This window comes from Gossypium raimondii, chromosome 7, assembly GCF_025698545.1.
Source record: "Gossypium raimondii isolate GPD5lz chromosome 7, ASM2569854v1, whole genome shotgun sequence".
NCBI lineage: Eukaryota > Viridiplantae > Streptophyta > Magnoliopsida > Malvales > Malvaceae > Gossypium > Gossypium raimondii.
This window is the reverse complement of record NC_068571.1, coordinates 24,312,154-24,327,243: the sequence shown is the minus strand read 5'-3', so window position 1 is coordinate 24,327,243 and position 15,090 is coordinate 24,312,154. Positions and strand designations below refer to the sequence as shown.

The 15,090-nt window shown below is 33.0% G+C and overlaps 1 protein-coding gene and 1 long non-coding RNA gene across 3 annotated transcripts; one reads left to right on the top strand and one right to left on the bottom strand.

The window, feature by feature from the left end:
• The first annotated feature begins 3,302 nt into the window (after positions 1-3,302).
• Positions 3,303-5,193, top strand: LOC105799016 (protein SULFUR DEFICIENCY-INDUCED 1). Its single transcript, XM_012629332.2, has 4 exons — positions 3,303-3,586; positions 3,950-4,162; positions 4,243-4,398; positions 4,612-5,193. The coding sequence occupies exons 1-4, from the start codon at positions 3,446-3,448 to the stop codon at positions 5,014-5,016; spliced, it is 915 nt and encodes a 304-aa protein (XP_012484786.1). The 5' UTR covers positions 3,303-3,445; the 3' UTR covers positions 5,017-5,193.
• Positions 5,186-9,255, bottom strand: LOC105799022 (uncharacterized). 2 transcript variants are annotated; one of them, XR_008198113.1, is made up of 3 exons: positions 8,026-9,255; positions 7,800-7,871; positions 5,186-5,781 (listed from the first exon to the last, which is right to left on the bottom strand). It is a non-coding gene; the product is annotated as an uncharacterized LOC105799022 (long non-coding RNA). The 2 variants fall into 2 exon arrangements; XR_008198112.1 differs by having other exon boundaries at positions 5,186-7,871.
• Between the last annotated feature and the right edge of the window lie 5,835 nt (positions 9,256-15,090).

The window sequence follows — 15,090 nt, the reverse complement described above, 5'->3', positions numbered from 1 at the left end:
TGAGAAAGTATAAAGGGCATCGACTTAGGGACGTAAAAATGGTAGTTTGTACAATGCCCATGACTGCAAAAGGAGTATGCAACCACTGATTTTAAGTTTTTAAGGTTACGTTGCCTGACACATCTTTCGATACAATTTGGCTAACACGGTTGATCCCTAACTAAGCCAGCTCGCTTCTTTCAAGTTGACAAGTTGTAGTAGCCATATTAAATGTACCAGAGTTCGAGATTTATCGGGCATTAGAATTCCTCTGACTAACCTCAGGATGAATGCTCAAGCATATTGTTATCTTTCAAGGTCACTCGCATAGTTGTCGAGATAATTTAAATTTTGTTCCAACCATTTTATCTCTATCCGACTACCAAAAAACCTCTCCGGCACCTTGTCTAATAGTTGTTCGCAAATGTCGCTCCAACCGCCAACTACCACTGACCCCGTAATGATTGAACCATGCACTGGTAAATTGAGTTGTAGAGCTACGTCCTCGAGTGTGATTGTACACTCACCGCATAGAAAATGAAATATATGTGTCTTGGGTCTCCATCTTTCCACCAAAGCGTTGATAAGTGTGAGATCCAATTTACACCCTCGAGCATATGATACATGTGCAAGAATCCTTCCTCTTTCAAGTGTTATTCAATTACACGCGGTGCCCTCGTAGATAGATTGTATATGTACGTCTCCAAAATGTGATCTTCGACCTGGTTATATAAACATAAAAAAATATCAATTTAATAATGTTAACAACTTAATAATGAACTTAATTAAAATTAAAAATATTTTCTTACCATTTGCAATTAGACACTGAAAATGTGGTTGCCATCAAAACGAATAAGAAGAATTGTCATTATAAAAATATTAAAATGAATAAATTACTAAATAGAAAATTAAAACAATAAGAATTTGGGAGAAGTTTAATGAAAATTAATAACTAAAAACTTGAGAGAATTGAGAAAATGGATGAATTGAGAGAATGAGATTTGAATGCAAAAGGAAGAAAATGGCTTGGGTTTATTTAGCAAATAAACTAGCCATTTGTAGCCGTTGAAAATTTTACTGTTGGGGATATTACTTTTGCCTAGTTAGGCGAAAGCGCATCGAGTAAGATGCGTTTTTACATTCTCTCCAAAATCGACTTATTTCTTTAAATATCCTAGAAATCGATCCAATACTTTAATTTTTTTTAAACTGATATATTCATCAAATTTAACATGGATTATGAGGAGAATCGTGTTTGGTTTTCAAATTTAGCCCAAAACCCACCCCAGTTCATCATTGGAGATCGATTTGGTTTTCATTATATTCGTCATGTAAAAATAGTAGTTTATATTTTTTTTAACGTTATTTATGGGTTTAAGGGTGTAAAAAGCCCTCAAATTTTTCAAAAAAAAATCAATTAAGCTCATGTTTTTTTTCCACTCAATTGGGTACTTGAACTTTCAAAATGCATCAAAAATACCCTCAAATCTTTTTTAAAAAATTAAAAAATTAAGCCCCTACTTTTATTTTTCATTCAATTGGGTACTTGAACTTTCAAAATACACCAAAATGACTCTCAAACTTTTTCAAAAAAAGCAATTAAGCCATTGCTTTTATTAAAATTAGAAAAAGTTATAAAAAATTAAAATCAATAAAAGCTATAAATATTGTTATATTTTAATAAAAATAAAATATTAAAATTTATTAAAATTAGAAAATATAAAAATCGTAAAAAATATAAAAAATTTGTAAAATTTTATAAAATTATAAAAATTATAAAATATTTTGAAATATAAAAATTTATAAAATTTTATAAAATCATAAGAAAATTATACAAAATGTAAAGAAATATAAATTTCAGAAATTTTTTTATAAAATTATCATACCAAAAGAATCATTTTCTATTTTTGCTATAATTTTTGTTGATTTTTTTATCATTTTTTGCCACATGTCATGCTGTGTTGCGACACGTGATGACTTTAATTGAAAAAACTAGGGGTCTTTATTTTTTTATGATTTTTAATAAATTTTAAAATTTTTATATTTTTATTAAAATTTTATAATTTTTCTAAAGTTTATTATTTATTATTATTTATAATTTTTTTCTAATCTTTAATAAGAGCAGGGGCTTAATTGCTTTTTTGAAAAATTTTGAGGGTCTTTTTGATGTATTTGGAAAGTTCAAATATCCAATTGATTGAAAAAAAGTAGGGACTTAATTGCTTTTCTTTGAAGAAGTTTAAGAGTTGTTTTGATGCATTTTGAAAGTTTGAGTGCTCAATTGAGTAAAAAAAATGGAGGAACTTAATTTTTGTTTTAATTGCGCCCCTAAACTTTATTGATGCAATAATTGATATGATCGAAATCAAAGAAAAGAATCGGTGTGAATGGTATAAATCTAAACTTTTAATGCTGAAAAAAACTAATTATCTTAATTTACTACTGAAAGAATGAGTACCGAACGTTTGGTCCGAAATGAAATTAAAACATTAAACTGAAATTGATTATAGTCATAAAATTTGATTAAATTATAAATTATTGATAAAATTTAAATTTTGAGTTAATCAATTAAGTTATTCGATTTTTTGAGTCAATTCAAATAAATAATTCGAGTTTTAAGTTCGAATCGAGTTGAATTTTATAATTCAAATAACTAGAATAATGATTGATGTAAATAACTCTTTAGTCATTATAAATTTTTAAAATGAGTAAATTAGTTACACTCTCAATAAAAATTACAAAATTCAAAATTCCAAAATTTACATTTTCTGAAAAATATAAAAATTTTAAAATAATAATTTTGGGATCTAAATAAGTTAATTAATGATTCAAGTTTATCATACTAAATATCTTTTTTTAAATTTTATTTTGAAAAAGTTTTTAAATATATATTTTAAATTAATTATATTATAATTTAAAATATTTAATTTTTAATTTAACTCGAATAATTTTACTCGATTCAATTTAAATTTCATTTCACTCGAGTTAATTAAATAAAATAAATTTTAGTCAAAATAATTGAAATTTTTTCGCAACAGAACATAATCATTTACTATAATGTATCTGCCCCGAATGAAGTACAGGTATAAGAAAGAATAATAATAAAATAAAGCAGCGCTTAAACAAATTTTAAAGAAAAAAAGGTAATTGGAGGTTAATTTGACAGTGGAACTAGACGAGTGACGTTATGGGGTGTCATCATGTCAGAGAGAGAAGTAATATAATAAAATTGAGAATAGGGACGCAAAGTCGTCCCCATTCATATGAATTCACTTGATTTTGAACCCCCCCGTTCTATAATTGCCTCTTACCTATTGGCTTTGTGGTTGAGCCGTCCCCCTCACCCCTTAAGATTGTCTATGCATCCCAAAACACCTCTAGTCTTCTTCACTCAGCATCACCTCAGTTCAATTGACCTATTTCTCCTTCTTTTCCTTCAGATAAATTAAAGAGAAGAGGGGAAGCCATGGTGAGCTCATCATCAAAGAATAAAATGATGATGATGATGAGCAGCTCCTCAAGACATAATGAAAAAGACCAACTTTTTCATATTCTTCATAAAGTTCCTCAAGGTGATACTCCTTATGTTAAAGCCAAACATGCTCAGGTTTGTCTCTCTCTCTCTATATTTTTCCCTTTGGAACATTTAAGTAATCAACAAACAAGTTTCACTTTTTATTAGGTTTTCTTAAGTTCCTTATATGTTGCTACATATATAGCTACCCTATTTTGTTTTCCTTTAGTGGATACTTTCTCTATTTTTAACAGTTGCTTAATGAAAGATGGATGGAGAATGTACCCTAATTGGCTGTTGCATGCCATGCTAGGCTAGCATGGCATAAAGAATCAAGTCATCGCCATAGTCATTTTCATCAACTAATAAAAAATAGTTGACTGTGGATGCCATATCTACAATTTCTCCATTTTCATATGCACAATCACTTATTTGTACTTTTCTGAACGAATGCAGCTGGTAGAAAAGGATCCAGAAGCAGCAATAGTACTATTTTGGAAGGCAATAAACGCCGGAGATAGAGTAGAGAGCGCACTAAAAGACATGGCGGTGGTGATGAAGCAACTAAACCGAACTGAAGAAGCAATTGAAGCCATCAAGTCTTTCAGGGGCCGTTGCCCCAAACAAGCTCAGGAATCACTTGACAATGTTCTCATTGACTTATACAAGGTAAGGTATATATGGATGATTGATTTGACGTCCCTCCTAAGACTATCTATTGTCTTCACAAATTAAATGTAACTTGACAGAAATGTGGGAAAGTAGACGAGCAGATTGAGTTATTAAAACGAAAGCTAAGATTAATATACCGAGGAGAGATCTTTAATGGAAAACCCACCAAGACTGCACGCTCCCATGGCAAGAAGTTCCAAGTTTCAGTTCAGCAAGAAACTTCTAGGTTACTGGTATGCTTTTGATTTTGCTTCCCAGTTTCTTTAATTGAACCAGCAACCATAGCAGTTAGTGATTCCCGCTTTATCCTGATTTTTTTTTTCTTTTTTATCAAACAAGTGCCCTTTTTCATGAGAATCCCTTTGTCTTGCCATACCGTTGCTTTTACCCATTTCCCCGAATGTCTTTCCTTTCTCAATTGAAACTTCAATGGTGAAATATGACAGGGAAATTTGGGGTGGGCTTACATGCAAAAATCAAACTACTTGACAGCAGAGGTGGTGTATCGAAAAGCCCAGATGATCGACCCAGATGCCAACAAGGCCTGCAGCTTGGGAATTTGCTTGATCAAACAAGGCAGATACTATGATGCACGGTTGGTGCTTGAAGAAATATCGCAACGGAAAATCCCAGGTTCGGAAGAAATTAGAGCCAGAAATAGAGCTGCGGAATTGTTAATGGAAATCAATACCTTCGAGCCGCCACCATCGGACGTATCAGATATTCTGGGCCTTGATGATGATTTCCTCAATGGGCTTCAACTGTTGATGAATGAATGGGGACCAGCTAGATCAAAGAGACTACCTATTTTTGAAGAGATCTCCTCATTTAGAGATCAGTTGGCCTGTTAATATCAATTATATTTGGTCTTTTGGTTGTTCAAATGGGGTTGTTTTATACTTAATACAATTGTGGTTGGATTAGTCCTTTTAGATGTGTAGGAATAAGGTGTGCTGTAAATAGTGATGCCATTTATTTCTAGAACCTATTTGCCTTTAATAATAGGCCCTTACATCAATATTGTAAAATCCACTAGCATTAAAAAGAGATAAATGTATTCCGACGATAAATTAAATTACACAAAAATAAGATGAACAAAAACGATTAAAGTTAAAAAGAAGTCTAATTCAATTTTGTCTTCATCAAGAAGAAGACAATTGTATAACCAAGATTTTCATGGCACCAATCGGTTTGCCCATTGGCAATCGTCAATAACCGATGTAGATAAATATCCGGTTGCTCATCCAAGGCCCCTAACGAATCTGCTAATTCAGAAACATTAGAGTCCAACAAATCAGCTCTAGGCCTTTAATTACCTCCCACGCTCTCAATTGGATTCTCCTCAATTTCATGTTCCATATTGATCCAACCCGTTCCACTTGAAAATCCGTTTTGATTCAAAATGTCATGATTTGGAGATCCTTCCAAATTAAAACCCAATACAGGATTAATATTTCTCCACAAATCACTCCTCGTTTCATCCCTTAATTGTTTCCTTAAAATCATCATCACCTTCCTCACGAAGCCAGATACTATTCACTATTGTCGCTCTCCTCGGTTGCACTTTTAGATTCAAATTCCATCCAAACTCCATGACATCTCTCCCCCAATTCAACCTAACAGGACAAAACTTGTCATTATGGCCTAAGCATCCACATAAGAAGCAGAATAAAGTGAGCCTTTCATACCGAAAATTCACATAAGTGAATTTCGATAATGGAAGCATAATTTTCTTCCTTCTCTTCCAGGGTAATTTGTTTCCTGATTTCTCAATTAGGCACCTACCATATTCTTTCTCTGATCACTGCCCACTTTTAATTCAAACAGATCAGGTAAATAAAGGGAGGGAGTGGAGGAAATTTAGATATGAAGTCTAGTGGGTTCCAGAGGATTCTTGTGAAGAAGTGGTGTGATGAATATGGGAATCAACGTGGGGTAATGTTTTGTCAAAATTGGATGCTCTCAAAACTACCTTGCAGAAATTATAGATGTAAATTACATCTAAATTTGGAGATGGAAAAAGAAAAAGCGTATTAAGAACAGAGGGATCGGGAAAATTGGTTGAGGATAAGAGGTAGGAGTACCGCATTTTTTCATAAATTTGCTTCCCAAAGGAGACACATGAACTGGATTAGAGTCTTGGAAAATGAGGTGGGAGATATAACAAATAATGAGTGTGAAATGGAGGAAATTGCCCGGAATTATTTCATGAATATTTTTTTCCACGAAAGGGGTGGGAAATACGGTGCATATTTTTTCTGGGGTGGAAGTGATGGCTTTCCGGCGATTTGCTTCTAGCATTTTTGACACATTATCGGTCGAGGTGTGAGTATATTTTGCCTTGATATTTTGAATGAAAGTATGTCACTGGATTCTCACAATGTTACATATATTGTTCTCATAAAATTGCTCAGCCTATGAACTTATCAAAGTTTAGGCCTATAAGCATTTGTACGGTACTTTATAAAATTATTTCTAAAACTGTCGCTAATCTATTCCAACAAGTTTTAGAATGCTATATTGATGAGGCTCAAAATGCCTTTGTTCCGGGTAGGTTGATTTCTGATAATGTTCTTTTTGCTTATGAAGTTCTACATGCGTTTAAGCAAAAAAGAACAGGAAGAAAGGGATTTTTGGCATAAAATTGAATATGAGCAAAGAGTACGATCGAGTTGAGTGGTCTTTTTTTATGTCAAATGATGTTAATGATGGGCTTTGCAAGTTCGTGGGTGGAGTCCATTATTCATTGCATAAGCTCAAATTCGTACTTTATCGTGGTTAATAGGAAAGAGAGAGAGGGATTTCATCCTACTAGAGGCTTAAGGCAAAGGGATCCATTAAGTCCATATTTATTTTTGGTGTGTAGTGAGGGTCTCTCGTCATTAATGAGACTGGCTAGGAGAGAGGGTTTGGTGGAGGGGGCTAGAGTAAATCGACGAGATCCGTAGATCTCTCATTTAATGTTTGTTGATGACTGTATTTTATTTGGGGAGGCTTCAACAAGGAGGCATAAACCTTGAAGATGATCCTTAATGAGTATGACGTTGTTTCAGGATAATGTGTGAATTATGAAAAGTCTATTTTTTTCTATAGCATGAACACTTCTGAACAGGTGAGGGAATTAGCTTTGCAAAATTTAAATGTTCGAAGCTCTACAAACCCTAAAGAATATCTCGACTTACCTAACATGATTGGACAGGGAAAGGAATTGCATTCCAACTATTAAAAGACCGTATGAAATGTAAAGTTGACAGTTGGAGTATAAAATATTTATCGCAATGAGGGAAAGAGATTTTTATAAAAAATCAGGCATACATGCAATTCCGACATATTCAATGACATTTTTTTTACTACCAAAATTGCTTTGTCACGAAATAGAGAGTATTTGTGCAAATTTTTTATGGAAAAAAGGTCATGGTAAGAGGGGGATTCATTGGTGTGAACGAAGGAAGTTATGCAAATTAAAGGAGAATGGGGGGTTTGAGTTTTCATAGTTTAGCTAAATTCAATTTATCTTTACTTGCTAAACAAGATTGGAGGTTGATTAATTTTCCCAGTTCATTACTTACTCGTACATTGAAAGCTAAATACTTCCCAGACACAAATTTTCTGAGTGCAAGTTTAGGAAATATACCTTCCTATACCTGGAAGAGTGTTTGGGCGGTCAAGGGAATCCTCCAAGAAGGGTTATGCTGAAGAGTCGAGACTGGAACAAAAATTCTAGTAAGAGAGACTATATGGGTACTAGAAGCTGTGGATTATAGAATTCAAAATGATGAGAGGTGTCTAGATACTCTTATGGTGGTAGATCTAATTGACAATGGTACAAGGAGATGGAAAGTGGAGTTTGTAATGAATACCTTTTGTGAAAGTGATGCTAAAAACAAATCCTGAACATTCCGTTGTCAAAATTCCAACATGAAGACTACCAGGTGTGGAGAGGAGAGGTGTTAGGGGAATTCTCAGTTCGTAGTGCCTATAAGTTTCTACTGCAACATTCTATCGAGGCTACTCATTTATACAACCAGATTGAACATGCAAATATTTACAAGAAATTATGGGGTTTGAATCTACCCCTAAAATTGAATATTACAATTTGGTGTTTCACAAAAAAATTTCTACTTTATTTAGTCTACAATACAAGAGATTAGCAAATACAACATTATGCCCAAGGTGCGTAGGTGAGGTGGAAACCAATGAACATGCTTTGCGTGATTGCCTTGTGACAAAGGAGATATGACATTAGTTGAATTGGAATTGGATAGGTTTAGTATTATACATAGATTTATGGAATGGGTTAATTGGTTTTTTGAAAATAATTCTAGTGTTAAATGTTGTCTGTTTGTATGTGCTTTATGGTAATATGGACTGAACGAAAAAAATAGATGCATGAGGAGAAAAGAAGAACAGGGTTAGCCATAATAGATTTTATTAAGAACTATGTTCGAGAACTTCATGGGTTGAATGTTCCATACCTATTCAAAAAATAGAGTTGAAAAAGCGACAACTATCGGAGAACCGGTTCGTGAAAATAAACTTTGACGCAGCATTCAGGAAACATGAAAATAAATCCTGCTTAAGGATTGTAATTAGAGATTCTGATGGCATGGAATTGAGCTCTAGAGTTGAGATAAATGAAAAGATACCATCTGTGTTCATAGAAGAGTCCCTTGCACGCATTCAAAATATTCAACTGGGTCTGGATCTGGGGCTTATGGAGGTCAAAATTGAAGGCGATACCCTTTTTGTTGTTAGAAAATTACAGAGAGAATGTGTTGATAAATCAGATATCTATATTACATTAGAGATGGGAAAGGGCTTAGTAAAAGATTTTGTACCTTTCAATTCAAACACATTGATATATAGATGAATGAAGTTTCTTACTTGCTGGCTATTGAAGGCCTAAAGAAAGGGGAACGGTGTTGTTTGAGAAAAAGGTTTCCTAAGTATGTTAGAGAAGAAGTGGAAAGTGATTGTAGGGGGATAGTGTTTTCGATATAATCTTTGCTTGATTTTGGCAAGTTAGAGTAGGCGAAGAGTTTGGAGAAGAGATATGAAAGAGAGGATGGATGGTCTAAAGTAACTGGAAAGTTGTACCACATTAGCTACTTAGGCTGGAAGCTTGGATAGTTCTAGAGCAAGTTCTTTTTTTGGCTGGATCTCAGGCTACTATTTTGGCCCAATTATTTTGTTATGCCCAATTGTTACTAGGGGTTTTTTTTTTTGTTGGTTATTTGAATAAAATTCCAGCTGATATTTAAAAAAAAAAAGAAGAAAGTCTAAACATGATAAGGCATAAATTAGGGAGAGAAGCTTCATACGAAAACCTCTAGCATGAAAGTATGAGATGGACAAGCTCTATTAGATGAGCAATGGTCATTAATGTGAATCAAGTTCCCCTTAATTAGTTGACTCATCTTAGCTCTTGTAGAAAAATCAAGATCAAAACTTGCAAAAACCAAAAAGAGGCTCCAAAATAATCTAACCAAGCAACAAAAATAAAATTCTTCGAAGAGTGCAAAAGCAAGACAAAGATTAGCAAGTCCAAGCAAGGAGATGACAGAGATGAGATCTAGTGAGAAGGCTCCAAAAATTTGCGCTAGAGGGCCATCTATGAGAAGTAGACCAACAATGTGCATCAAATTCACATACACAAAACAAAAAAATGACAAAAGGAAAGGATAACATAACACAAATGAGGAAGAAATGAATCAAGAAAAAGAAAAATGTAGGGAAGGAAGAGGAGAAGAAGGCGCTCAACCATGGAACTAAGGTCACTTGGTCGACCATACAGCTAGGAAAATGAAGAAGAGACGTATAGGTTACACCAAGGGGTAGGGGAACGACATGAGAGAGCACTTTCAGGTTTAGTTGAGGTCATTTGATTAGTTTTGTAACACTCCTTTTTCCCATCTCAACGATCGGTATGGATAAGAGATGCGACCGGAATGTATGTAAAGTAAAAACCTTTGAAATACTTAAGGAAGTAAACCTTAAAATAATTAAATAAACTCCTTGACTCGTATTAGAGTTAAGTACAAGATTGTAAACATTTATAAATCACTTTAAAACATTTAGAAGTTGTTTTAGGGGTTAGAAACATAAACCGATATTTCAGAGGCTTAAAATAAATTAGGCTTATTATATAGAAAATCCTGTTGAAAACAATTCAATAATCAGTTGAATCGTAAATTGAAAACATCACTTAATTGAGCCCTTAATTGTTTTTAAGCAATCAATTAAGCCCTTGAATTGACACTTTTTGTGGAAGCCCCTTAACGTCGTTAACTTCACTATGTGGCACGTCATGGTTATGCTTTGTGGCAAAATATAGCAATTTATCTTATTTTTTTAATCATTAAAAATCATAAAAAATTCTAAAAATTAAAATATTTTAACATTTTCAAAAAATAAAAATAAAAAAATAGAAAATTATAAAAATGAAAATATTAAGAATAATAGAAATTAATTTAAAAATAAAAAATAGAATTTTTAAAAATTATAAAAAAATATTAAAAAATTAAATGGTAATAATGCCAACATCCGATGACCTCCAAACTGGTGCTTGGTCTTTTGAAGTTCTGTTCTATCTCCCCATTCATGGAGGCTATTCTTCATATTTATAGAATACGATTCCTTGATGTGATGTGTTAGGGGATAACTAGGTGCCTTGCATATTGACACATTCCCCCCTTAGGCTTGACACATATCCTTAGTAATGCTTCTGCTGAGATCCCGCGAGGTTCAAGGGGAGCTCCATTTTGCGAAGAGGCAAGGTGCGAGGACACCTCATGAGATGATAGTGAGGCGCGAGGTGGTCCTGCAAGGTGTGGTGAGGCACGAGGTGGTATCGTCTTTTTGTGATCGGGTCAGATTTTGGGGTATGAAGAGACCCTGCGAGGTGTGGTGAGGCATGAGGTGGTGTCGTCTTTCCCTAATTGGGTTGAATTCTGAGTCATAAAGACGAATTGGACTTTAGGTCGGGTTGTGATATATTCTATAGTAGGTCTAAAGACGATCGGTGCCTCCCCTATTGTCGACCTGTTTTTTCCTCCCCAAAACATCAGACCGCACCTATATTTACTACACAAAAGCTAAACAACAAACGCATATACATTTCTTAATTGCAGTGATTGGATTAGAAGAAATGACATCCTTGCAAGTCCTTGTTAAACTAAGCTTTATTTGATAAAGTATTTTGATATAACAAAGAAAATGTTTTTGAATAAAAATCAGTTTTGAATAAAGACTTAATGAAATTCAAAGTAAAAAATTTTCAAACACTTTGAAAATTACTTTGAACGCTTAGAAAATACTTTGGATAAGTTTCAAACATTTTAAAACAAGTGAAAAACTACTCCCTAATACTTATAAAATTGTTTTTAAGCTTTAAAGTTTAGAAATATTGAACAAAAAAAAAGTATCGATACTTATTGATACCTATACATTTTTATCGATACCCATGCTAGGTATCGATACGAAATTGCCATTATGGAATTTTTTATCAAAGTAAAACCACTAAGTATCGATACCATAATATTTTTATCGATACATTTTTTGGTATCGATACGAAATTGGCATTCTGACTTCGAGGGAAAATTGAACATAAGTGTTAAGTATCGATACCTATAAAAAAAACTTATCGATACATTCCCTTGGTATCGGTATGGTTTTAAGGTTCGATATTTTGAAAATTATTCTAGAAATTACCCTAGTATCGATATCTATAAAAATTTATCGATACTTGTAATCAAGTATCGATAAGTCTTTCTAATTATCGACGTGAAAAAGGGTTAATGATCACTAAATTTAACATGAAATGCTTTAAGTAAATATACCCATCAAAAGATATCGATACCTATTGTTGCAGGTGACATTAATGCACTAGCTTTACATCCTTAATGACTCTATTCAATTTCACAACAACACAACGGTTGGAAATCAATTTGGGAGTACAAATACCAAGTTCTAAAGGTTTAACGACAACAGGAGGGTGCAAAAAGATAAAAAAAATCCTATCAACCTTTATGCTTAAATTCTTCATGTTTTTCTTATACACACTTGGGAGCATTTATTATCTTTCTATCAGCTCAAGTGTTTTCTTTGTATTAGTACTTAATTGACAAACATCCTAATCTTTTAAAGATTATTTCTTTGTTTGCTCTTTTGAGGGGTTTTGTTTCTTAAGATTTGGGGAGAAATCAAGAAATCTTAAAGGATTTGTAAGGTTAAACATTATCCTCAAAGGTTCATCAAATTAGTGAATTTGGGAAAATCCTTAGTTGTGGAAAACTAAGGTAGTGAAGTGGGCAATTAGGGTCGAACCACTCTAAATTTCTTGTGTTCATTGTCTCATACTTTTTCCTTTGCTTCCAAAAATTTTTAAAGTTTAATTCACCCTCTCTTAGCTATTTCGATTGTTTGATCAAACTAAGAATTAGTATCAGAGCTAGTCTTATAACAACCAAAAGAAGATCCTCAAAGGAGCTCAAACGATCATCAAAATTCTCTACAATAATGACGTCCACTTCCGAGTCAGTTTTCTTTGGATAATCCCAATTTATTTCCAAGCCTCCATACTTCAATGGAGTTGTCACACCCTAACGTCGGTGGTGTAACAACCCGATTTTAGGCCTAGTCAGAACAGTGGTTTCAGGACCACAAATTCGACGAGAAAAAAATTATTTTTTATTATATTTTTATGGTCTAAAATTTCACAGAATGATTTCGTAAAAATTTTGTTCAAAAATTTCGACGTTTGGGTACTCAATTTAGCCAAAAGGACTAAATTGTAAAAAGTACAAAAGTTGAGTTCTACAAGTTAGAAGTGTCCAATTGTTATGAAATTTTAAATTGGAGGTTCTTAAATGGTAATTAGACCATTGGTTGAATTTTTGGACAAAAATGGATAAGAGATAAGTGAAATAGAATATTTTTAAGTTAGGGGCATTTTGGTCATTTAGTAATTAAAAGAATTAAAAGGGCAAAAATAGCAAAATATTTATCCATCTTCTCCATGATGAACGGAAATAGCAAGGGGGAAGCCATGGTTAGGGTTTTCAAGCTTCCAAGCTCCATAGTAAGTGATTCCAAGCCCCGTTTTTAATGTTCTTTACGTTTTTGAAGTCCCGATAGCTTAATTTAGCTTATTCTAGCAATAATTTAACCTAGGGTTTATATTTGGAAAAATACCCATAGGTGAAATGTGTTTATTTTGATGTTTTATGGTAGAATATGAAGCTTGAAATGGTGTTAAATAATTTTTGCTAAGCGATTTTCAATGAAAACAAGTGAAACGATATAATCGGTAAAAATTATTATTGTTCATAAGTGCATGTTAGAGCAAGAATTTGATGTTGCTATAGAAGGGAAAAATGTTCATCATGTTATAAAACATATTAAAAAGGAATAAAGTTTAATTTCCAAGCCTAGGGGCAAAATCATAATTTTGTGAAACTTTAGGGGCAAAAATGTAATTTTGTAGAAATGTGATTTTTGGACTGGATTGAATAATTTGAATGTTATATAAGCTAAATATGTTATTATAAATCAAGAAAGACGAGAAATTGACATTGATTGGTAAAAAAAAGTGAGAAAAAGTGAAAATTCCCGGTTGAACCTTCGGAATGAAAGAGATACGAGTGAAGTTGCTAGGTCACGTGTGTAGTACTATGTGCAGGCTACTACGTGTACCGGAATGATAGGTTGCATTTGTAGTACTATGTGCAGGCTACTATACGTACCGGATAGCTTCGATCACGTGTGTAGTACTATGTGCAGGCTACTACGTGTATCGGATGAAAATGGTCACGTGTGTAGTACTATGTGTAGGCTACTACGTGAATCGGAATGATAGGTCGCATGTGTAGTACTATGTGTAGGCTTCTATGTGTACCGGATAGCTTCAATCACGTGTGTAGTACTATGTGCAGGCTACTATGTGAACCGGGTATCATTTATTATAAGGTGGTTGCTATATGTTGATTCCACCGTGTATCTGTTATTATTCCGAAGTGTTAATCGGGAAATTGACTAAGTGTAATTGAGTGATGAATGTAAATGTGGAATTGAATTGAAGATTGACTTGAAATTGGAAATGAGAAATTAGATTGCTTTGAATATAGTGATAAATTGAATGAATTGTATATGAATTGAAATGAACTATTGGAATGAGATGTGAAAAATTCAATGGAATTGAGATAGTGAAAAAGTGAAATTATGAAAGAATACATTTTACAACAAAACAGTTTAGACAGCAACAGTTGTGCGACTTTGAAAAATCACCAAAAATGGTGAAAATTAAATTAGAGACTGAATAAGATATAAAATGAAATATTAATGAGTCTATTTTTAAATAAAAGAAACAGAGCAAGCAAAAGAGTTATATATTTTGAGATATTTGAATTTTAGTGAGGCACGATCGGATTGATTTCGGAATCCCCTGTTCTAAATTTGGTAAAATAATTAAAAATTGTAAAAAAATAATTATGAGTTATAATTTATGTGCTTAGAATCCTTAATGAGTCTATTTTCAAAGGAAACAAATGAAAATATCATCTGAATTCTGTACAATGAGATAATTCATTTTTTAGTAAAGAAATGTTAGAGATGTTGAGCAGTGAAATAGGGGTGACTTTAAAGAATAAACTGTGCTAATTGGCCAAGTAAAAAATTCTAAAAATTTTATGGTAAGAATATACGTGAGTCTAGTTTTGGGGAAAATTAATGGATCTTAATTTGGAGCTCTTTATCTCCGGATAAAAATGATTTAGTGACTCTGACTCAAATAGACAGCTTTGAATTTAAATATAAGTGAATAGTGAAATTATGTATATTGCTATTTGAGCATGTTATATACATAAAGGATGTGGGATGGAGAGGAGGAGGAGGACAATAAAGTATATGAATGAATTGTGTATAATTGG